Consider the following 26592-nt stretch of genomic DNA (forward strand, 5'->3'; position numbering starts at 1 on the left):
CCTTCAAACTTCACATGCTGATAGTACTTATTGAGTACACGACCCCTACTGACTTTGGGGTCACCAGGTCAAAGGTCAAGGTCACAAGGGCCAATGTTAACTTTTTGCATGAAGGCACTTTACCCGCGAACCACTGCACCCAGGACCTTCAAACTTCACTTGCTGATAGTACTTATTGAGTACACGACCCCTACTGACTTTGGGGTCACCAGGTCAAAGGTCAAGGTCACAAGGGCCAATGTTAACTTTTTGCATGAAGGCACTTTACTCGCGAACCACTGAACCCAGGACCTTCAAACTTCACTTGCTGATAGTACTTGTTGAGTACACGACCCTACTGACTTTGGAGTCACCAGGTCAAAGGTCAAGGTCACAAGGGCCAGCGTAAACTTTTTGCATGAAGGCACTTTACTTACAAACCACTGCATCCAGGACCTTCAAACTTCACATGCTGATATTACTTATTGAGTACACGACCCCTACTGACTTTGGGGTCACCAGGTCAAAGGTCAAGGTCACAAGGGCCAGCGTTAACTTTTTGCATGAAGGCACTTTACTCGCGAACCACTGCACCCAGGACTTTCAAACTTCACATGCTGATAGTACTTATTGAGTACACGACCCCTATTGACTTTGGGGTCACCAGGTCAAAGATCAAGGTCACAAGGGCCAACATTAACTTTTTGCATGAAGGCACTTTACTCGCGAACCACTGCACCCAGGACCTTCAAACTACACAAGCTAATACTACTTATTGAGGTCAAAGGTCAAGGTCACCAGGTCAAAGGTCAAGGCGCTGTCTGGGCATTTGTCACCATTAGTGACAGCTCTTGTTATTAGCTCACCTGAGCAATGCTCAGGTGAGTTATTGTAATCGCTCGATGTCCGGCGTCTGTCTGTCTGTCAACATTTAGCTTGTGTCACATGCGATAGAGGCTGTATTTTTCAGTTGATCTTCATGAATTTTGGTCAGAATGATTGCCTTGATAAAATCTAGGTCAGGTTTGAATATGGGTCATTTGGGTCAAAAACTAGGTCACTAGGTCAAATCAAAGAAAAACCTTGTGTATGCAATCTGGGCTGCATTTTACACCAGATCTTCATGAAATTTGATCAGAATGTTTGTCTGGATGAAATCTAGATCGAGTTAGAATATGGGTCATCAGGGTTAAAAACTAGGTCAACAGGTCAAATTAAAGAAAAACCTTGTGTAAGCAATAGGGGCTGCATTTTACACTGGATATTGATAAAATTTTGTCAGAATAATTGCCTTGATGAAATCTAGGTCAAGTTAGAATATGGGTCATCTGTGGTCAAGAACTAGGTCAATAGGTCAAATCAAAGAAAAACCTTGTGTATGCGATTGAGACTGTATTTTTCAATTGATCTTCATGAAATTTGGTCAGAATAATAGCCTTGGTGAAATTAAGGTCAAGTTTGAATATGGGTCATCTGGGGTCAAAAACTAGGTCGCTAGGACAAATTAAAGAAAAACATTTGTATGCGATAGAGGCAGTCGGTCAGTCGGTCTGTATGTAGACCAATCCGTTTCTGGATGATAAGTCAAGAACGCTTGGGCCTAGGATCATGAAAGTTGATAGGAAGGTTGGTCATCACCTGCAGATGACCCCTGTTAATTTTGAGATCTGTATATCAAAGGTCAAGGTCACAGTGACCCTGAACAGTAAAACGGTTTCAGGATGATAACTTAAGAATGCTTGGGCCTAGGGTCATGAAAGTTGATAGATAGGTTGATCATGACCAGCAGATGACCCCTATTTATTTTGAGGTCAGTATGTCAAAGATCAATGTCACAGTGACCCGGAACAGTTGAACGGTTTCCGGATGATATCTCAAGATTTCTTGGGCCTAGCTTGTGAAAGTTGATAGGGAGGTTGGTCATGACCAGCAGATGACCCCTATTGATTTTGAGGTCAGTAGGTCAAAGGTCAAGGTCACAGTGACCAGGAACGGTAAAACAGTTTCCGGAAGATAACTCAAGAACGCTTGGGCCTAGGATCAGGAAAATTGATAGGGAGATTGATCATGACCAGCAGATGACCCCTATTGATTTTGAGGTCATTAGGTCAAAGTTCAAGGTCACATTGGCCAGGTACAGTTAAACGGTTTCTGGACGATAACTTGAGAACGTTGGGCCAAGGTTCATGAAAGATGATAGAGAGGTTCATCTTGACCAGCAGATGACCCCTATTGATTTTGAGGTCAGTAGATCAAAGGTCAAGGTTACAGTGACCCGGAACATTTAAACCGTTTCCAGACAATAACTTGAGAACGCTTGGGCCTAGGATCATGAAACTTGATAGGGAGGTATGTCATGACCTGTAGATGACCCCTATAGATTTTGAGGTCAGTAGGCTAAAGGTCACGGTAACATTGACCCGGAACAGTTAAACCCTTTCCAGAAGATACCTTGAGAACGCTTGGGCCTAGGATCACTAAACTTAATAGGGAGGTTGATCATTACCAGCAGATGACCCCTGTTGATTTTGAGTTCAATAGGTCAAAGGTCCATGTCACATTGAATGAGAACAGTAGAACTTTTGTTTACAGTGAGCAAATAATTTCTGTTCCTTGTGCAATTACTGAATGCATCAAAGGGGGCATTTCGTGTTCGACGAGCTCTTGTTTAATTGAGGTTCATGAAATTTGGTCAGAATGATTGCCTTGATCAAGTCTAGGTTAAGTTCGAATGTAGGTCATCTTGGCTCAAAAACTAGGTCACTAGGTCAAATCAAAGAAAATACTTGTTTACCCTCAAGATTTTTGATCCAATCTTAATGAAAAATGGTCACAATATTTGTGTTCATGAAATCACTAGGTCAAACATGTTTACACTGTTATAGTGTGTTTCTCAGGTGAGCGACCTAATGCCATCTTGTTTGTTAATATACTGTATGCATAAGAGTCTGCATATGTGATCTTGTGCACGCCTGATCTCCCGAACCATTGCACACAATTTAATGAAACTTCACACAAGTGATCATTACCAACCTTACTTGTGCATCGTGCATGCTAGGTTCTTTCAGAAAAATATTCTGCAGAGTTATTGGACTTCGTTTTTGGCTGGGTTTTCGAAGAAAAAACTGGCTTGTAGATTAGGTGGATGGATGGATGGGTGGATGGATGGAATAATGAGTCTTTTTGTTCACTCAATATCTGGACAAGTATTTCACCTAGGACCTTTAAATTTCATAGGTTTGTTGGTCTTGATGTGTACATGACCCCTATTGATTTCAGGGACACTGGGTCAAAGGTCAAGGTCACAGAGACCTGAACATTGAAAATGATTTCCGCTCAATATCTGGACAAATATTTCACCTAGGACCTTGAAACTTCATACGTATGTTGGTCTTGATGTGAACATGACCTCTGTTGATATCGGGATCAAAGGTCAAGGTCACAGGGATATAAACTTTGAAAATGGTGTTTTCTTACTTTGATTTTTTTACACCAATTTATTTCTTTAATTTCATTTTCTACCTGTCCATTTCTTTTTTACCCTTTTTCCTTCAATAGTGCTTATTAATTTTTGGTTATTATGTCTCCCCCCTCTTGGGGAGACATATTGTTTTTGCCCTGTCCGTCCGTCCGTCACACTTCATTTCCGAGCAATAACTGGAGAACCATTTGACCTAGAACCTTCAAACTTCATAGGGTTGTAGGGCTGCTGGAGTAGACGACCCCTATTGTTTTTGGGGTCACTCCATCAAAGGTCAAGGTCACAGGGGCCTGAACATTGAAAACCATTTCCGATCAATAACTAGAGAACCACTTGACCTAGAATGTTGAAACTTAATAGGATGATTGGTCATGAAGAATAGATGACCCCTATTGATTTTGGGGTCACTCCGTCAAAGGTCAAGGTCACAGGGGCCTGAACATTGAAAACCATTTCCGATCAATAACTAGAGAACCACTTGACCCAGAATGTTGAATCTTCATAGGATGATTGGTCATGAAAAGTAGATGACCCCTATTGATTTTGGGGTCACTCCATTAAAGGTCAAGGTCACAGGGGCCTGAACATTGAAAACCATTTCCGATCAATAACTTGAGTACCACTTGACCCAGAACTTCGAAACTTCATAGGATGATTGTACATGCACAGTAGATGACCTCTATCGATTTTGGGGTCACTCCATTAAAGGTCAAGGTCACAGGGGCCTGAACATTGAAGACCATGTCTGGTCAGTAACTTGAGAACCACTTGACCCAGAATGTTGAAACTTAATAGGATGATTGGTCATGCAGAGTAGATGACCCCTATCGATTTTGGGGTCACTCTTTAAAGGTCAAGGTCACATGCGCCGGAACATGGAAAACTGTTTCCAATCAATAACTTGAGAACCTCTCGACCCAGAATGTTGAAACTTCATAGGATGATTGTTCATGCAGAGTTAATGACCCCTATTATTTTTGGGGTCACTCCGTTAAAGGTCAAGGTCACAGTGGCCTGAACATTGATAACCAGTTCCGATCAATAACTTGAGAACCTCTTGATCCAGAATGTAGAAACTTCATAGGATGATTGAACATGCAGAGTAGATTACCCCTATGGATTTTGGGGTCACTCTGTTAAAGGTCAAGGTCACATGGGCCTGAACATGGAAAACTGTTTCCAATCAATAACTTGAGAACCACTTGACCCAGAATATTGAAACTTAATGGGATGATTGAACATGCAGAGTAAATGACCCCTGTTGTTTTTGGGGTCAGTCTATTAAAGGTCAAGGTCACAGGGGCCTGGTCATGTAAAATCATTTCTGGAAAATAACTTGAGAACCACATGACCTAGAATGTTGAAACTTAATAGGATGATTGGACATGCAGAGTTGATGACCCCTATTTATTTTGAGGTCACTTGATTAAAGGTCAAGGTCACAGGAGCCTGAACAGTGACTTGAGAACCACTAGGCCAAGAGTGTTGAAATTTAGCGGGATGACTGGACATGCTAAGTAGATGATCCCTGTTGCAGCCAACTATCAGTGTCTTTTTGACTTTCGCTCCTGACCCCTATTGACTTCTTGCCTATAGGACTTTGCATTGGGGGAGACATGCGCTTTTTTACAAAAGCAATTTCTAGTTTATTGTATGCCTTTATTAGAACTTTAACTCATTATCAAGACCTTCAGTGATAGCTCTAGTTTTATTTTGTCCCATTATTTGTCTGTTATCTGTCCATCTGTTAGCGACAAAATTTGTTAACATCTTTATTAGAAGAATTTTTTGCATGAAGCCAGAGTAACAGATTGTAAGTTATTTAGAGAATATGCAGATTCTGCAATAAAGTTTCAATATAAAAAGTGTGGTTCCTATGGCAGCAAAATTGATGAACTGAAACTGATTAATTTGATTAAACGCCTATTTCTATACAATGGCATATTCACTGGCGTTGTACATTTAATTTAACAAACCTTAAAAATATAAATGATGAAATGTAAAAACTCACAAAAATTTAAAAACTAAAACCTGCTATTATTGCATATAAAAAAAATTATTAAAAAATTTAAAACAATGACATCAAGTCTCTAAAATACAGTGTCTTAAGATTTTTGTACCCTCCGACAACAAAGTTGTAAGGGGAGTATACTGGTTTCAGGTTGTCTGTCTGTCCGTCCGTCCATCTGTAGACACAATTTTGTGTGCACCAACTCTCCTCATCCCCTTGACACAATTTAATGAAACTTCACAAAAGTGATCAGTAACAACAGTAGTTGTGCATGATGCATGTTAGGTTCTTTCAGAAATTTTTTTGTAGAGTTATGGGACTTTGTTTATTGTTACTATACTATATACATAGACACAATCTTGTGCGCACCAACTCTCCTCATCCCCTTGACACAATTTTATGAAACTTCACACAAGTGATCAGTAACAACAGTAGTTGTGCATGGTGCACGTTAGGTTCATTCGGAAAAAAAATTGCAGAGTTACGGGACTTTGATTTTTGTTACTATACTATGTACATACAGTCTGCATATGCAATGTTGTGCGCACCAACTCTCCTCATCCCCTTGACACAATTTAATGAAACTTCACACAAGTGATCAGTAACAACAGTAGTTGTGCATGGTGCACATTAGGTTCTTTCAGAAAAAAAAATTGCAGAGTTACGGGACTTTGATTTTTGTTACTATACCATATACATACAGTCTGCATATGCAATCTTGTGCGTGCATAATCTCCTGAACCCATGCACACAATTTAATGAAACTTAACACAAGTAATCAGTAGTAACCCTAGTTGTGCATGGTGCATGTTAGGTTCTTTCAGAAAAAAATTCTGCACAGTTATGGGACTTTGTTTTTTGTTAATATATACAGTCTGCATATGCAATCTTGTGCGCGCCTAACCTCCCGAACGGGGGGTACATTCATCACCTTCAGTGATAGCTCTAGTTTTTAATGTATCAAGTGATTTATTTTTGCAAAATTCTAACGGCAGTTCATTCCACAGTTTTGGACCAATAGTACAGACACTTGTGTCATTGAATGTTTTGCACTTGTTGTATGGAACAATATAACGACATTCAGAATTTCCTGACAATCTCAAAACTTGTCTACTAGGAACATACTCTGTAAACAATTCTTTTAAATACATAAGTGTTCTGCCAATGTGACAGCTATACATGAAAGAAAGTATCTTAAACTCAATCCTTGCTTTCACTGGAGCTGTCAGATTTCCTCCTGTTAAGGACAAGTTTTGAATACGTTGCATCTTACGCACCTCACAGTTAGCTATACCATACAGTATGACATTGCAGTAATCCAGATGTGAAATAACTAGAGACAAAACTAAAATGTCAGTGGCTGCTTTTGTTAAATATTTTCGAATGTTCTTAATTCGTAGGTAATTCATCATGGCTGTACGACATATGCGATTTACATGATCTTTAAAGTTCAAGGTTTTGTCAAGAAATGTACCATTTTATCTAATTGTGTTTTCACGTTTGATATCATCATCAGCAATATTAATTGAATTTGCGCACCGTATGAGGTCTCCAACTGCTTGTGATTCTACGGAAGCAGATGACAAATACATAGGATGATTGCTGTGGTAATAAGAGGGTGCCTTTTGGTCTTTTGGATGAGTAGGTCAAAGGTCAAGGTCACTGACCTTAAGACTTAAATACAGTTTCTGAACGCTTTGGCCTTCAGGCATCAAACTTCATAGGGTGATTGCCAGTGGTCAGTGCATGACCCCTATTATTTTTAGGGTCAGTAAATTAAAGATAAAGGTCACAGTGACCTTGAGACTGAAAACAAAAACTGGAGAACACTGCGGCACATGAACCCCCAACTTGTTTGGCAGATGTTGCCTGTCGATTTTGAGGTCGGTTCTTTAAATGTTGTTGGCAAGATCATGGTGACCTTGACCTCGAAATCAGTTTGACGTGTCCTTGCTATCGCCCGATTTCTCTTCTCATTAAATGGCCGAACAACACAGTGCATTGATGTAGTTCCATTAGATTGTCTCTAATTTCAAAGAGTTCATTGATCGGATGAAGTTCAGTTATGTCAATCCCATTTGATATGACCAATATACGATGTAATCTGTCAAATTTATGAAGTGTAATTGTGCAATACTCTAATAATGCCACGTATTTTCTTCCGCGGTAACTCATTAAGCATAAACACAAATAACGATTCTGCAGGATTTGGTAATACTAGTCTAGTTTGCGCATATGATAATGGTGACTAATTTTATGCCCTTTTGTCACAGAATAGCAAATATAATGTTCACAAATTCAAATAAAAACTGCTATTGATTTATTAGCCAAATTATCCATTTGTTACCCTGCCCGTTTCAAAAAGTAATCTTTAAAGTCATTGCGCAAATAACAAATTTATTGCGCTGTGCATTTCATGAATTGCGCAGACTTACCAAGCTCGCGTAACATTCAGCGAAAGACGAAATATAGTTCCAGAACATACTGCTAGTATTTTATTGAGTCTGAAAGCATTGGATTGTCTCTTATCAAAGAGTTTACCACATCGATGAAATTAAATTATGGCAGCTTAATTTTAAATGACCTGAATAAGATATGTGCAGTATGTTAATTCTTCCGCAAGACTTCACGGATGAATCCTGATTACATTCTGGGCACTTGTCGGCGAACACACATGACCTGTTTATAACAACGCATTGTCGATAGTTTTTCTACGAATTTGCGTTTGAAAATACGGACTTCGGTTTACCAGAAAAATACTACGGAGATCGGCCAGATCAAAATGATGCAAAATCGCGAGTGGCGAAAATGGAAACGTCTACATATAACTTCGTTCTAAATCGTAACCTTTCTAGAATTTTGACTGGTTCAGATAATTTGCTTACGATTCAGGTCGCAAAAAAAATGATACCGACAGCCATTCTGCGTTTCATCAAGACACATGGGTTGAATTTTGCAGTCAGTAAGCGGATAAATTATCGGGAGAAGAAGCTTTTACTGGTTTGTTTAATTACTACTGATTAAATGATTTTATTTCTTATTTTTCGAGAAATAATCAAATCGGCGAAATATTAAATCGTATTTTATTGTAGTTTTTGAAATCGAAAGTAGATCGTCTATTTTAGACTGCTTTGACGAAACGAAACAATTTTTTTATGAAATGATTTAAATAAGAGGTAATGTCACCGTAAACTTCAATGTCAGATACTGCCAATTGCTGCTAAACTGTCTTCGTATCATCACAATTTGTAAAACATATTGTTGAAACTGAAGATTTGGGCGGTATTTAGAAAAGTGTAGTCGTATCAGGATATAATATTTTTGGATAAATATCGAGCTGTGTTATGAAATTTTAACATTCAAGTAACAGACATGATAGATATTATTGTAACAGAAATGAATCTAGAATTTATTTTTATAGCACATACATAGAGTCTATACCAGACTTATATTCTAGAGTCCTGAGGCATGACCTGAAAGTAAAAATATGAAGTGACAATCATTCATACTCTGGATATTGTAAGACTAAAAAGAATCTAGGTAATATTGGAATTTGTGACAATACATACTATAGCCTTCGTTCTAATAAGAAATTTGATCTACAGCACCTTCGACCTAAAACAAACTTTCTTAAACGTTCGTTTTCTTTTATGGCTGTAGAAATTTGGAAAGATATACCTTACTCAATAAGAAATGCTAGCTCAGTAAATTCATTTAAATATTTACTTAGAAACTTTCTTTTAATCAATACAGTGTAGAGTTATGTTATGTGACTGTTAACATGTGTTTTTCTTCTTTACAAGTCAGCTCTATGGAATGACAGTGACATTTTCATTTGTATGAGTAAATGGTTTTGTGTTTGTTAGAGGGCCTCATTGAAAATAAGATTTGTATGTTATGTATGAAACTTAATGAGTATTACCCTCTTTAAATAAAGAATTTATTATTATTATTATTATTATTATTATTATTATTATTATTTAGAAATTGAAACATATAATTTTCAGTTAGAGAACGCACCAAAGGCTGTATCAAGGGTCTACATTTTCAAAATTTTCTTGTGGTGATACCCCAAACCCTACTTGCAGGAGGTGGTATCCTCCCACACCCTCCCCCCATATTGCCACTTTACAGTTTGATACATTTGCCCTTTTACCAGCTGCCACAATGCCCATTTTAAAATCTGACTGCAATTCAAAGCAGGAAGGAACACCCCTCCCCACTATGGAAGGGAATCTCCGCCAGGACATGCATGCTGCTAAATGACATTGCTATGTTATTTACTTAATATGCACTCTGCAACATTGCAACTGCATTTTAGTTTCTTACATTTGCCTTACAAGAAATTCATCTTTAATGCTTCTTAATGCTAAGAAAACAGTCCTTTCATGAATATCGGTTATTCTTGCATGTAATTGACAAGTGCGTTCAACCTTTTTGTTTGCTTACTGCAATATTGAAATGTATACTCATGCTATTATTAACTGTATTCTATGTTTTCTTACGCGTATTTGACTTTGTTGCTACTGAATGTAACGAGTTATTAATAACATTGTGACTTGGGAATATTCCGAAATGTTCATAACTTGATTGTTACTGCTTTTTGGATTTAACATTAGTGATGTTTGCAACCACTTGGTTCTTGTTTATATTACAATTTCCGGGCAAAAATAATATACTAAAACACGTGGCTTTGATAAATATTTAAACTTGCAGTAAAACAAAAATTTAAGCACGGTAGTGCATTACAACATTACAGGGAACCAACAAAAAGCGCAAATTAGTATACGCAATTAAGCTTCTTTCTACTGTTGTACCAACAATGACTAAAATTCTAAATTGTTGTTTTCATTTTATAAGGGAGAGGTGGACCTCAGACTGGGTAGGATGTGTGCTGGTGCAAATCGTATTTCATTTCCGTAGGTAGGGTTTAGTATTTTCTTTTTTGATAAATTTTTTTTGTTCATTAACAGACAAACTTAATATTAGTAGGGTGAGAGAGTGATATCTGATGAGGCTACAGATACATGGTAATGTGGTTTAAAAGGATTCACCGAAAAAGTCACACTCCCAATCTCCGGACGTTGTTCAATTTACATTAATCAAATCTCCCTGAATCTGTTTCGTATTTACTGAAAGCTGTGACCAGTACGTTTTTTTGTAGGCAAATTCGTTGGGTACTTTTTTTACTAAAACACCGTTCATGGTTCACTGATTTTATGGAAACTGCCTGAACTTCTGGTTCCAAGCTTTCTACAAATTTCATATTACAAATGTTAAAGTCGCATTTGATTAACTTCATGCTTCTTAGTGCTTACTTAGCACTGTTTTCGCCTTGCATAAATTTCAATCATTGCAATACTAAGAATCCGTGAATTTAAAGTAGGGACCTACATAGAAAAGGTCTACAACAGGGACCTATATATCAAAAACAAAAATCAACGGGCAACAACTAAATGTTAACATGCATGTGTTAGTTTTATATAATGGAGGAACGATTTAATCAATTTCAGAAAGTAAAACGTACAAAACACTTAGAACTTGTTCACATAAACATTTTAATATGCCATAGAATGGATGCATTTGCCATTTACACGCAAGAATATGTGTTTTACATACATGCAGTGACGAAAGATGCAAGGTATGTGCCACTAACGGATGGAAGGTAACACAAAGACGCATGGATGTTGCATTTAGTTTAAAACGAATATCACAAGGCAACATGCATTTGTCATTTAGCAGCATGCATGTCCTGGTGGAAATTCCCTAAAATGCATTTGCAGTGTTGCAGAACGCATATGTAAGTAAATAACATAGCAATGTCATTTAGCAGCATGCATTTCCTGGTGGACATTCCCTTCCATACCCCACACCCACCCTGCTACCGACCACGTAAAAATGGCTCAAACATTTTTCAGCCCAGTCTGGGCCTGTCTGTCTGCATGAATCAAAATGGATAATTGAAAGTGTAGTGTACGGACTTGGGGACTACTGACATGGTTTTGAAGGGGTTAACAGGTCTGAAATAGAATAAATGATGGTTTTAACTAAAAAAGAACTGCATTTATTAATATTGGTTATCTTTTCTGAAATTGGTAGCTAGTCCGAGTAACTTCCCTTAGTTTCGAATGCGCAATTTTCCTGTCAGTGTAAACATTCATGACACTATATATTGACACTCTGCAACATTTACATATCTTTAAACGCAGAAGTAAGTATACTTAAAATTCACATCACTTATAATATGATTGAACAATACCTAAGATGTATGACACGGGTATCGCCAGGCCCTTTAGCTGTAAAATATCTGAACAGTTCTTTCGTCAATCCGTTACAAATTGTGTGTGGCAATCTGCGCTATAAAATTTCAATATACAAATTGACGTATTCAAATTTTATTATGTGCAAATATACCAGCTGATAATTACCCGTTTTGGTAATGCCGGAGGCAAATGTTTACTCGAAAAATATATAGTTATAGTCATGGGCAGTATCTTAGTGTCGAATTGTAGTTTGTACTTTCAACATTTTTATTTTTGAGAACCACTCTTCAATTTTAGAGAAATATATCGGGTTTAAATACTTGTATGATGTCAAACAAAGTTTTACTAGTCATCGATTGAATGTCCATTTCATTGATATTTATTGTAACAAAATCTCTGTTCAGTTGGAAAAAAAACCCCTAAAAACATAATGAAACTGGTAGAACTTGTTAAATGTTTAATATTGTCTGTTCTATCTTCAGCAAGCAGGCAGATGGCTATTTCAATCAAAATAATTGCAAATCTTTAACCCTTACCCTGCTATATTTCTATAATGGACTGGTCCATCTTTCAATTTGGACAGTACCACTTACTATTCAAAGGGGTTTTCACTGAAAATTTACTGACTGAATAGCGAATAGTGCAGACCATAATCAGACTGCACGGATGTGCAGGCTGATCTTGGTCTGCACTGATCGCAAAGGCAGAATCATCTGCCGCCAGTAGGCTAAGGGTTAAAGATTAAAACCCGTGACTCTTGGCGAAAATCGGCCAAAAGGAAACTATAAAGAGTATTTCAGACAGCACATGTATATTCAATACTCTTTGTCTTTTTGTACACAACTTAGGTATATCTAGAAATAGAATATCTTTCAAAATATACTAAAACCACTTATTTGGCAGCGGTTTTAAATTCACTGAATATAATGCTTGTTCTTTCCACTTTTCTGGTATGCTTGTTATGGTCCCTAAAATTGGGGGAGCATAGTTATAGCCACCTTGTCCATCACACTTTCTGTCCAGAGGATATACCAAGTTGTAACTTGTACGTGAGATCCGTTTCGGTTTACTTTATTTCTAGATTTGATCCTTCTCAGATCATTCCTAGGTGGGTTTGTTAGAACTTTGATACTATTGATGGAAAATGTATGAATCTTAAAACTTATTAGAATTGAAGCCTCAATTTACATACACCACTTTAATCGATTTCATTGATTTATTACCATACATAATCTGAGGAAAAGAAATATTTGAAGTAAGTTGCATGGAAGCATATTATTTTTACCCACAAAACCAGTCATTCATGTGCATCCTGTATTCATTATTCCTGTTGTTTGATATTATAACCTTGCCATTTAGACTATTCTACCAGTACATCAATCATTAGCCGAATCTCAGGCCCTTCAGGCCTTTGATTATTAGTTGCTTTCTTTAACTCTTCATACCTGAAACAGAAAAAGGGAACAAAAAGGCAAAGGAGGAATATGAGAAAAGTTCAAAGAAGTTTGAGGGTCTTGTCAGAAAGCAAGAACAGTTACTTCGAGGTAAGATTTTTATAACCCATATTTCAACATATAAAGCAGAATTGGACAGCAAGGTTTCTCTGATCAAGATAATATAAGGTTCTTAATTTATTGAAAGTTTTTCATAAGCAGTAAAATAAATTTAGAATTAAGTATTGTTAACCATTATGCATAGAATTTAAAAAGTTACAGATAGAGAAAGAGTATTCAAATGACTTTAGTGTTAAATGTCTGAGCTTGATCTTTAATTTATCAAAATTACTAATATGTGGGTGGGGTGCAGTTAGATTTGCCCTTGCCTTATGTCTGTCTGACCATCTGAATCTGTGCCATGCATATCTCAAAAAGTGACATTTTGTCACAAAAGTGAATGACTTACAGTCATCAAACCTCACAGGATTTTTATTCAGCATGTGAAATTGTACACATCGTAATTGGGATTTCACACAGCCAGACTAGAGTTATGGCTGCTGACTTAGTCAAACATATGCTTACAGGGACAAGAGTGGGGGCATCAGTGTCCTATAAACACAAATCTAATTTTCTTCCTGTAATACTGACAGCATGCATTATTTATTTCAGTTGCATACTATTTATTGCTGAATTTGGCAGAAGACTTAAAAGTTGAAATGAAGATGAAGAATAAAAACTGCATTAAAATGTTGGTGAAGTCACTAGAGAGAGATAACTTTGAGCTGCTTATACTTGTTGTGTCCTTCCTCAAGAAACTCAGTATATTTGTGGAGAACAAAATAGAAATGGTAAGGCCAATATCAATTAATTACTAGATTTTCATCTATATTGACGGCGAGGGATGATATTTTATTTATTTTTAGCTCACCTGTCACAAAGTGACAAGGTGAGCTATTGTGACCGCTTGATGTCCGTCGTCCGTCGTGCATCAACAATTTCTAAAAAGATATTCTTCTTGAAAACCACTGGGCAGAATTACACCAAACTTCACAGGAATGATCCTTGGGTGGCCCCCTTTCAAAACTGTTCAAAGAATTGCATTCCATGCAGAACTCTGGTTGCCATGGCAACCGAAAGGAAAAACTTTAAAAACCTTTTTGTCCAAAACCACAGGGCCTAAGGCTTTGATATCTGGTTTATAGCATCATCTAGTGGTCCTCTACCAAAATTGTTCAAATTATCCCCCTAGGGTCAAATATGGCCCCGCCCCGGGGGTCACATGGTTTATATAGACTTATATAAGGAAAACTTTGAAAATCTTCTTGGACAAAACCACATGGCCTAGGGCTTTGGTATTTGGTATGTAGCATTATCTAGTGGTCCTCTACCAAGATTGTTCAAATTATCCCCCTAGGATCAAATATGGCCCGCCCCGGGGGTCCCAAGTTTTACATAGACTTATATAGGAAAAAAAGTTTAAAAATCTTCTTGTGTTGAAACCACAACAGTTAGACCTTTGATATTGTCTTATGGTCAACCAAAATTGTTCAAATTGTACCCCTGGGGTGAAAAGAGGCCCTGCCCTGGGGGTCCCAAGTTTTATATAGACTTATATAGGAAAAAGCTTTAAAAATTTTCTTGTCTGAAACCATACGACCTAGGCTTTTGATATTTGGTATGATGCATTGTCTAGTAGTCCTCTACCAAAATTGTTCAAATTATGCCCCTGGGGTTAAAAGAGGCCATGCCCTGGGGTCACTTAGTTATTATGTGAGTTATATAGGAAAAAATATTTAAAAATCATCTGATCCTACTTCCAAGACTGTTTGATTATAATTACCTGATGACCCCAAGTAATATGATGTCACTTGACTGTGACCTTGACCTACTGACCTACTTTCTTGTTTTTTAAGATACAGCCTTGAAATTTTGATGATCTACACAGAGTTTTGCACACAAATCGTAAAACTGAATTTCATTGACCATGAATGTGACCTACTGACTTTCCTAATATTTTATCATTAGTTTGACATTTGAAACATTTAGCTCATATTACTCAGGTGAGCGATCCAGGGTCATCATGACCCTCTTGTTTCTTTACTTAGACAACTGTTCTGCTGGTGCTATGTATTTTATGCAAGGGGCCATATCGCTGTGTTACTAGATGTTCAAAATGTGTTTTTCTGCCCTTTTATGTTTTTAGCCCACCATCATCAGATGGTGGGCTATTCAAATCACTCTGCGTCCATGGTCCATCGTCCTTCCGTCCATCCGTTAACAATTTCTCGTTATCGCATCTCCTCAGAAACTACTGGGGGTATTTTGACCAAATTTTGTCAGAATGATATATTGGTACCATAGTTGTGTCCCCCTGAAAATCAGACTGGTTCAACAATTTTTGAGTGAGTTATGGCCCTTTGTTTATTTTTATAATTTACATAGATTTATATAGGAAAAAACTTTGAAAATCTTCTTGTCCAAAACCACAGGGCCAAGGGCTTTGGTATTTGGTATGTAGCATCATCTAGTGGTCCTCTACCAAGATTGTTCAAATTATTTCCCTGGGGTCAAATATGGCCCTGGCCCGGTGGTCACATGGTTTATATAAAATCATATAAGGAAAAACTTTGAAAAACCTCTTATCCAAAACCACAGGGCCTAGGGCTTTGATATTTTGTATGTGACATCATCTAGTGGTCCTCTACTAAGATTGTTCAAATTATTCCCCTAGGGTCAAATATGGCCCCGCCCTGGGGGTCACATTGTTTACATAGACTTATATAGGGAAAAACTTTGAAAATCTTCTTGTCCAAACAACAAAGCCAAGGGCTTTGATATTTGTAATGTAGCATCATCTAGTGGTTCTCTACCAAGTTTGTTCAATTATCCCCCTAGGGTCAAATATGGCCCGATTGGTCACATGGTTCATATAGACTACTAAGGGAAAAACTTTTAAAATCTTCTTGTCCATAACCTACAACTTTCAAATTTGGACCACATGTATAGTTTTGAGTGGCAAGATGAACCATGACATGAGTTGACCTTGATCTTGACCTAGTGACCTACTTTCACATTTCTCAAGCTACAGCCTTCAAATTTGGACCACATGCATAGTTTTGTGTACCGAAATTAACTTTGACCTTGAGATTGACCTAGTGACCTACTTTCACACTTCTGAAGCTACAGGCTTCAAATTTGGACCACATGCAAAGTTTTGTGTTCTGAATTGAAATTTGACATTGATTTTTACCTAGTACCTACTTTCACATTTCTCAAGCTACAGCCTTTGAATTTGAAACACATGCAAAGTTTTGTGTACCAAAATGAACTTTGACCTTGAAATTGATCTAGTGACCTACTTTCACATTTCTCAAGCTACAGCTTTCAAATTTGGACCACATGCATGGACCACATGCACAGTGTTGTGTACTGAAATGAAATTTGACCTTGATTTTGACCTTGAGCTAGTCTTGAAATTTGGAACATTCAAAAATGGCTCATTGGTGGGCACCAAGATCACTCTGTGATCTCTTGTATTCTTCTCCTATCACTTAACAAAGATTTGTTTAACGTGGCTCGCTACTTTACTCATGAATTTCGGCGCCATTTCAGATTGTGATGATTTTTGGTATAAATGAACTGAAATACATCCCCTTTCAAATGTTGCATTTTTTATACGCCCATCTCTAAAAGAGCAGGGCGTATTATGTGAACACCCGTGGCGGGCGGCGTCCAAAAGCATGTCCGCTCTCTAAGTCGAACGGTTTTCATCCGATCAACACCAAACTTGGTGACAATGTTTGTGGGCTTAATATTTCGGCCAAGTTCGATAACCAGCAAAATCGCCCCAGGCACTCTTGGGTTATGGCCTTTGAATTACTTAAAATCAGCAAATTTAGCCTTGTCCACCCTCTAAGTCAAACAGTTTTTTTCAAACGATCTTCACCAAACTTGATTACAATGTTTGTGGGCAAAATATCTATACCAAGTTCGATAACCAGCCATTTCGCCCCAGGCTCTCTTGGATTATGGCCCTTGAATTACTCAGAAAACTGCAAATTTAGCCTTGTCCGCTCTCTAAGTCAAACAGTTTTCATCTGATCTTCACCAAACTTGCTGACAATGTTTGTGGGCATAATATCTCGGCCAAGTTCAATAACCAGCAAAATCGCCCCAGGCACTCTTAGGTTATGGCCCTTGAATTACTAGAAATCTGCAAATTTAGCCTTGTACGCCCTCTAAGTCAAACAGTTTTCATCCGATCTTCACCAAACTTGATGACAATGTTTGTGGGCATAATATCTCGGCCAAGTATGATAACCTGCCAAATCTTGGATTATGGCCCTTGAATTACTCGAAAAACTGCAAATTTAGCCTTGTCTGCTCTGTAAGTTGAACAGTTTTTATCCAATTTTCCACAAACTTGCAGATAATGTTTTTGGGCATAACATCTCAGCCAAGTTCGATAACCAGCCAAATCGTTCTAGGCACTGTTGGATTATGGCCCTTGAATTACTCAAAAAACTGCGAATTTAGCCTTGTCTGCTCTCTAAGTCGAACAGTTTTCATCTGATCTTCACCAAACTTGCTGACAATGTTTGTGGGCATAGTATCTCGGCCAAGGTCGATAACCAGCCAAATCGCCCCAGGCACTCTTCGATTATGGCCCTTGAATTAGGCCAAATTCGATGACGGGCATATTTTGTGACAGTCTGCCACTCTTGTTAAACAAATATATAACATGGTTTTGAAGTCGAAGTGCCCCCAAGCGGCAACAATAGATTGGCACCTTTTTAGCGTTAAAACGTTCATGATTTTGACAATTTTTATCTGATTTTGCCGGCAGAACATTCATTTTATTCTACAGACATTCTATTTTATCATTGTATCTATTTTTCAATGACCTTTTATAATTGAAACGATTATTCGGTGCAACCTGCCGCAAAACCTATACTGACGTCCGAAAACTTTGCCTCGTTCGTCAAATAGAATAGCAAAAAAAGCAAGTTTTTAGACAGTAAATTTTTTTCATATTTCCACATTTTGTGCAACATTCATAAACAAAATGATAAACGAAAAAAAAATTGAGGGTCAGTGCATAAGATTTTTCCCTATTACGTTTCCCAACAAAACTTACCGTCATGATTATGTCTACCATCACACAATTTACTCCTGTCTGTGTCAGTCTGTTTGTGCCCGCGAAATGATGGTTAAGTGACTTCATAACGGTACTTTCTCTTTGATGTCATTCATTATGTCTCCCCCAGGAGACATATTGTTTTTGCCCTGTCTGTCTGTCCGTCCGTCCGTACGTCACACTTCATTTCCGAGCAATAACTGGAGAACCATTTGACCTAGAACCTTCAAACTTCATAGGGTTGTAGGGCTGCTGGAGTAGACGACCCCTATTGTTTTTGGGGTCACTCCGTCAAAGGTCAAGGTCACAGGGGCCTGAACATTGAAAACCATTTCCGATCAATAACTAGAGAACCACTTGACCCAGAATGTTGAAACTTCATAGGATGATTGGTCATGAAGAGTAGATGACCCCTATTGATTTTGGGGTCACTCCGTCAAAGGTCAAGGTCACAGGGGCCTGAACATTGAAAACCATTTCCGATCAATAACTAGAGAACCACTTGACCCAGAATGTTGAAACTTCATAGGATGATTGGTCATGAAGAGTAGATGACCCCTATTGATTTTGGGGTCACTCCATCAAAGGTCAAGGTCACAGGGGCCTGAACATGGGAAACCATTTCCGATCAATAACTAGAGAACCACTTGACCCAGAATGTTGAAACTTCATAGGATGATTGTACATGCAAAGTAGATGACCCCTATCGATTTTGGGGTCACTCAATTAAAGGTCAAGGTCACAGGGGCCTGAACATTGAAAACCATTTCCGGTCAGTAACTTGAGAACCACTTGACCCAGAATGTTGAAACTTAATAGGATGATTGGTCATGCAGAGTAGATGACCCCTAACGATTTTGGGGTCACTCTGTGAAAGGTCAAGGTCACAGGGGCCTGAACATTGAAAACCATTTCCGGTCAGTAACTTGAGAACCACTTGACCCAGAATGATGAAACTTACTAGGATGATTGGTCATGCAGAGTAGATGACCCCTATTGTTTTTAGGGTCACTCTGTTAAAGGTCAAGGCCACAGGGGCCTGAACATGGAAAACCATTTCCAATCAATAACTTGAGAACCTCTCGACCCAGAATGTTGAAACTTCATAGGATGATTGTTCATGCAGAGTAAATGACCCCTATTGTTTTTGGGGTCACTCCGTTAAAGGTCAAGGTCACAGAGGCCTGAACATTGATAACCAGTTCCGATGAATAACTTGAGAACCACTTGACCCAGAATGTTGAAACTTCATAGGATGATTGAACATGCAGAGTAGATGACCTCTTTTGATTTTGGGGTCAGTCTATTAAAGGTCAAGGTCACAGTGGCCTGTTCATGTAAAATCATTTTTTGGAAATAACTTGAGAACCACTTGACCTACAATGTTGAAACTTAATAGGATGATTGGACATGCAGAGTAGATGACCCCTATTTATTTTGAGGTCACTTGATCAAAGGTCAAGGTCACAGGAGCCTGAACAGTGACTTGAGAACCACTAGGCCAAGAGTGTTGAAATTTAGCGGGATGACTGGACATGCCAAGTGGATGATCCCTATTGCAGCCAACCATCAGTGTCTCTTTGACTTTCGCTCCTGACCCCTATTGACTTCTTGCCTATAGGACTTTGCATTGGGGGAGACATGCGCTTTTTTACAAAAGCATTTTCTAGTTCCGTTCTGTTTATGTGACCTTTTTCTTTTTATGTGACTGATAGAACAATAGAGAGAACAATGGGGGTGTCACATAAATACCGTTTCGTGAGAATGTGTGTCTGTCTGTCACAAATCTTGTCCGCACTGCAAGTCAAACATTTCTCATCCAATCTTCACCAAACTTGAACAAAATATGTTTGCCAATAAGTCCTCAGCCAGGTTCGATAACTACCCAAATCGGCCCAGGCACTTCGGAACTTTGGCCCTTGAAACCTGTTTTTGATAATCAAAGCACTGAAAGTCTGATAAGGCAGTTGTGGGAGACATGTGCTTTTCTTAAAAGCAGCTCTAGTTTTACCACAATTTAACGTCAAAACTGAGGCAGATGAGTTTGATTTACATTCTTTATGTTTAGTCATTTATAAATATCTTTTTGATATTAATGTAAACAAGCAGCTTTAGTCAAACGAAAATAATACTCACTAACTAAAAGTATTTTATTAGCCCACCATCATGAGATGGTGGGCTATTAAAATCACTCTGCGTCCGTGGTCCGTCATTCCGTCCGTCCGTCAGTCCGTCCGTCCGTCCGTTAACAATTTCTCGTTATCGCATCTCCTCAGAAACTACTGGGGGGATTTTGACCAAACTTTGTCAGAATGATGTATTGGTACCCTTCAAATTTGGACCACATGCATAGTTTTGTATTCCGAAATAAAATTTGACCTTGATTTTGACCTAGTGACCTACTTTTACATTTCTCAAGCTACAGCCTTCAAATTTGGACCACATGCATAGTTTTGTGTACCGAAACAAACTTTGACCTTTATGTTGACCTAATGACCTTCTTTCACATTTTTGAAGGTACAGGCTTCAAATTTGGACCACATGCATAGTTTTGTATTCCGAAGTAAAATTTGACCTGGATTTTGACCTAGTGACCTACTTTTACATTTCTCAAGCTACAGCCTTCAAATTTGGACCACATGCATAGTTTTATGTACCGAAATGAACTTTGACCTTAAGATTGACCTAGTGACCTACTTTCACATTTCTGTAGCTACAGGCTTCAAATTTAGGACCACATGCATAGTTTTGTGTACCGAAACAAACTTTGACATTGATCTAGTGACCTACTTCCACATTTTTGAAGGTACAGGCTTCAAATTTGGACCACATGCATAGATTTGTGTTGTGTACGGAAATGAAATTTGACCTTAAGCTAGTCAATAAGTCTTGAAATTTGGAACACTCAAAAATGGCACATTGGTGGGCGCCAAGATCACTCTGTGATCTCTTGTTACAATTTCTTTTCACATAGATTGATTTTCCTGTAATATTGTATTCTAGTGACTGTCCTGAACCTCTTGAAAATACTTAACATCATCTTTTGCTGTTTTTTCGTGCAGACAATAACTTCCAAAATAAAAACGTGCGTCTGTCAACAATTTCTTGTCTGCACGATAGTGGTTTCATTTATGACTTTATTTTAACCAAACTTGCACACGACTTGTATCACCATAAGATCTCGGTTATTTTCTTGAACTGGCCAGATCCCATTATGGGTTCCAGAGTTATGGCCCCTGAAAGGGCCAAAATTAGCTATTTTGACCTTGTCTGCACAAAAGCAGCTTCATTTAAGTTAATCAAACTTGCACAAAACTTGTGTCATCATAAGATCTCGGTTCCTTTCTTGAACCGGCCTGATGCCATAATGGGTTCGAGAGTTGTGGCCCCTGAAAGGGCCAAAATTAGCTATTTTGACCTTGTCTACACAATAGCAGCTTCATTTATGATTTGATTTTAACCAAACTTGCACACAACTTGTATCACCACAAGATCTTGATGCCTTTCTTGAACTGGCCAGATTCCTTTATGGGTTCCAGAGTTATAGCCCCTGATAGGGCCGGAATTAGCTATTTTGACCTTGTCTGCACAATAGCAGCTTCATTTATGATTTGAATTTAATCAAACTTGCACAAAACTTGTGTCATCATAAGATCTTGATACCTTTCTTGAACCGGCCAGATCCCATAATTTGTTCCAGAGTTATGGCCCCTGAAAGGGCCAAAATTAGCTATTTTGACCTTGTCTGCAAAATAGCAGCTTCATTTATGATTTGATTTTAACCAAACTTGCACACAACTTGTATCACCATAAGATCTCGTTTCCTTTTTATACGCCCAAAGGGACGTATTATGTGTCGCCTCGGTGTCCATCTGTCTGTCTGTCTGTTGGTTAGCAATTTCCCTTCCGCTCTGTAACTCTTGAACCCCTTGAAGGATTTCAAAGAAACCTGACACAAATGTTCCCCTCATCGAAACGACATGCAGAGCGCATGGCTCACTTCAAGGTCAATGTCACACTTAGGGGTCAAAGGTCACATGACTTTGTTTTGTGTGTATATTGCTCTGCATTTGGGTTGCATTGCGGTGCTCTTGTTTTTAGCCCACCATCATCAGCTGGTGGGCCATTCAAATCACTCTGCGTCCATGGTCCGTCGTCCTTTCGTCCGTCCGTCCGTCATTCCGTCCGTCTGTCCTTCCTTTAACAATTTCTCGTTATCGCATCTCCTCAGAAACTACCAGGGGGATTTTGACCAAACTTTGTCAGAATGGGTGTATTGGTACCCTAGTTGTGTCCCCCTGAAAATCAGACTGTTTCAACAGTGTTTTTAGCCCACCATCATCAGATGGTGGGCTATTAAAATCACTCTGCGTCTGTGGTCCGTCCGTCCGTCATTCCGTCCGTCCGTCCGTCCGTTAACAATTTCTCGTTATCGCATCTCCTCAGAAACTACTGGGGGGATTTTGAGCAAACTTTGTCAGAATGATGTATTGGTACCCTAGTTGTGTCCCTCTGAAAATCAGACTGGTTCAACAATTTATGAGTGAGTTATGGCCCTTTGTTTATTTCTATAATTTATATAGATTTATATAGGGAAAAACTTTGAAAACTTTCTTGTCCATAACCACAGAGCCTAGGGCTTTGATATTTGGTATGAAGCATCATCTAGTGGTCCTCTACCAAGATGATTCAAATTATTTCTCTGGGGTCAAATATGGCCCCGCCCTGGGGGTCACATGGTTTATATAGACTTATATAGGGAAAAACTTTGAATAACCTCTTGTCCAAAACCACAGGGCCTAGGGCTTTGATATTTTGTATGTGACATCATCTAGTGGTCTTCAACTAAGATTGTTCAAATTATACCCCTAGGGTCAAATATGGCCTCGCCCTGGGAGTCATATGGTTTACATAGACTTATATAAGGAAAAACTTTGAAAATCTTCTTGTCCAAACCACAAAGCCTAGGGCTTTGATACTTGTAATGTACATAGCATCATCTAGTGGTTCTCTACCAAGTTTGTCAAATTATCCTCCTAGGGTTAAATATGGCCCCGCCCCGGGGGTCACATGGTTCATATAGACTTATATAGGGAAAAGCTTTTAAAATGTTCTTGTCAGTAACTACAACATTCAAACTTGGACCACATGTATATTTTTGAGTGGCAAGATGAACCTTGACATGAGTTGACCTTGATTTTGACCTAGTGACCTACTTTCACATTTCTGTAGCTACAGCCTTCAAATTTGGACCACATGCATAATTTTGTGCACTGGAAAAAACTTTGACCTTTATTTTGACCTAGTGACCTACTTTCACATTTTTGAAGGTACAGGCATCAAATTTGGACCATATGCATAGTTTCGTGTTTCAGAATGAAATTTGACATTGATTTTGACCTAGTGACCTACTTTCACATTTCTCAAGCTACAGCCTTCAAATTTGGACTACATGCATAGTTTTGTGTACCGAAAAAAACTTTGACCTTGACATTGACCTAGTGACCTACTTTTACATTTTTGAAGGTACAGGCTTCAAATTTGGACCACATGCATAGTTTTGTATTCTGAAATAAAATTTGACCTTGATTTTGACCTAGTGACCTACTTTTACATTTCTCAAGCTACAGCCTTCAAATTTGGACCACTTGCATAGTTTTGTGTACTGAAATGACCTTTGACCTTTACATTGACCTTGTGACCTACTTTCACATTTTTAAGGTACAGGCTTCAAATTTGGACCACATGCATAGTTTTGTATTCCGAAATAAAATTTGACCTTGATTTTGACCTAGTGACCTACTTTTACATTTCTCAAGCTACAGGCTTCAGATTTGGACCACATGCATAGTTTTGTATTCTGAAATAAAATTTGACCTTGATTTTGACCTAGTGACCTACTTTTACATTTCTCAAGCTACAGGCTTCAAATTTGGACCACATGCATAGTTTTGTGTACCGAAACAAACTTTGACCTTTACATTGACCTAGTGACCTACTTTCACATTTTTGAAGGTACAGGCTTCAAATTTGGACCACATGCATAGTTTTGTATTCTGAAGTAAAATTTGACCATAATTTTGACCTAGTGACCTACTTTTACATTTCTCAAGCTACAGCCTTCAAATTTGGACCACTTGCATAGTTTTGTGTACCGAAATGAACTTTGACCTTAAGATTGACCTAGTGACCTACTTTCACATTTCTGTAGCTACAGGCTTCAAATTTAGGACCACATGCATAGTTTTGTTTACCGAAACAAACTTTGACCTTAACATTGACCTAGTGACCTACTTTCACATTTTTGAAGGTACAGGCTTCAAATTTGGACCACATGCATAGATTTGTGTTGTGTACGGAAATGAAATTTGACCTTGAGCTAGTCAATAAGTCTTGAAATTTGGAACACTCAAAAATGGCACATTGGTGGGCGCCAAGATCACTCTGTGATCTCTTGTAGTAAGTTATGGCCCTTTGTTTATTTCTATAATTTACATAGATTTATATAGATTTTGATTTATATATCAAAACTTTGAAAATCTTCTTGCCCAAAACCACAGAGCCTAGGGCTTTAATATTTGGTATGAAGCATTATCTAGTGGTCCTCTACCAAGATGATTCAAATTATTTCCCTGGGGTCTAATATGGCCCCGCCCCGGGGGTCACATGGTTTATATAGACTTATATAGGGAAAAACTTTGAAAAACCTCTTTTCCATAACCACAGGGCCTAGGGCTTTGATATTTTGTATGTGACATCATCTAGTGGTCTTCTACTAAGATTGTTCAAATTATCCCCTTAGGGTCAAATATGGCCCCGCCCCGGGGGTCACATTGTTTACATAGACTTACATAGGGAAAAACTTTGAAAATCTTCTTGTCCAAACCACAAAGCCTAGGGCTTTGATATTTGTAATGTAGCATCGTCTAGTGGTTCTCTACCAAGTTTGTTAAAATTATCCTCCTAGGGTCAAATATGGCCTCGCCCTGGGGGTCACATGGTTCATATAGACTTATATAGGGAAAAGCTTTTAAAAACTTCTTGTCAATAACCTACAACATTCAAATTTGGACCACATGTATGGTTTTGAGTGGCAAGATGAACCTTGATATGAGTTGACCTTGATTTTGACCTAGTGACCTACTTCCACGTTTCTGTAGCTACAACCTTCAAATTGGGACCACATGCATAGTTTTGTGCACTGAAATAAACTTTGACCTTGACATTGACCTAGTGACCTACTTCCACATTTTTGAAAGCTAAAGGCTTCAAATTTGGGCCACATGCATAATTTTGTGTTCCGAAATGAAATTTGTCCTTGATTTTGACCCAGTGACCTACTTTCACATTTCTCAAGCTACAGCCTTCAAATTTGGACCACATGCATGGTTTTATGTACCGAAACAAACTTTGACCTTTACATTGACCTAGTGACCTACTTTCACATTTTTGAAGGTACAGGCTTCAGATTTGGACCACATGCATAGTTCTGTATTCCGAAATAAAATTTGACCTTGATTTTGACCTAGTGACCTTCTTTCACATTTCTCAAGCTTCAGCCTTCAAATTTTGAGCACGTGCATGGTTTTGTGTACCGAAACAAACATTGACCTTTACATTGACCTAGTAACCTATTTTCACATTTTTGAAGGTACAGGCTTCAAATTTGGACCACATGTTTTCCGAAATAAAATTTGACCTTGATTTTGGCCTAGTGACCTACTTTCACATTTCTGTAGCTACAGGCTTCAAATTTAGACCACATGAATAGGATTATGTACCGAAACAAACTTTGACCTTGACATTGACCTAGTGACCTACTTTCACATTTTTGAAGGTACAGGCTTCAAATTTGGACCACATGCATTGATTTGTGTTCTGAAGTGAAATTTAACCTTGATTTTGACATAGTGAGCTACTTTCACATTTCTCAAGCTACAGCCTTCAAATTTGGACCACTTGCATAGTTTTGTGTTCCCAAATAAACTTTGACCTTAAGATTGACCTAGTGACCTACTTTCAAATTTCTCAAACTACAGTCTTCAAACATGATGCAGATGCATAGTTTTGTGTACAAAGAACTTTTTCCTTGAAATTGATCTAGTGACCTACTTTTACATTTCTCAAGCTACAGCTTTCAAATTAAGACCATGTGCACAGTGTTGTGTACGGAAATGAAATTTGACCTTGAGCTAGTCAATAAGTCTTGAAATTTGGAACACACAAAAATGGCACATTGGTGGGTGCCAAGATCACTCTGTGATCTCTTGTTATTTGGCAGATCC

At 38.3% G+C, this 26592-nt stretch overlaps 1 protein-coding gene across 2 annotated transcripts in view; it reads left to right on the plus strand.

Annotated features, from left to right (window-relative positions):
- The window catches only part of LOC123554364 (kinesin-associated protein 3-like), a 259985-nt gene that overhangs the window by 86960 nt on the left and 146433 nt on the right, over positions 1-26592 (plus strand). For both annotated transcript variants that reach the window (XR_008367194.1, XM_045344464.2), the window contains exons 6-7: positions 13180-13278; positions 13840-14018. Coding sequence is in view for 1 of the 2 variants with exons in the window: in XM_045344464.2 (XP_045200399.1) it covers positions 13180-13278; positions 13840-14018 (278 nt within the window). In the remaining variant the exon portion in view is untranslated. The remainder of the gene's footprint in view (positions 1-13179; positions 13279-13839; positions 14019-26592) is intronic.

The sequence above is a fragment of the Mercenaria mercenaria genome, chromosome 15, assembly GCF_021730395.1.
Source record: "Mercenaria mercenaria strain notata chromosome 15, MADL_Memer_1, whole genome shotgun sequence".
Taxonomy (NCBI): Eukaryota; Metazoa; Mollusca; class Bivalvia; order Venerida; family Veneridae; genus Mercenaria; species Mercenaria mercenaria.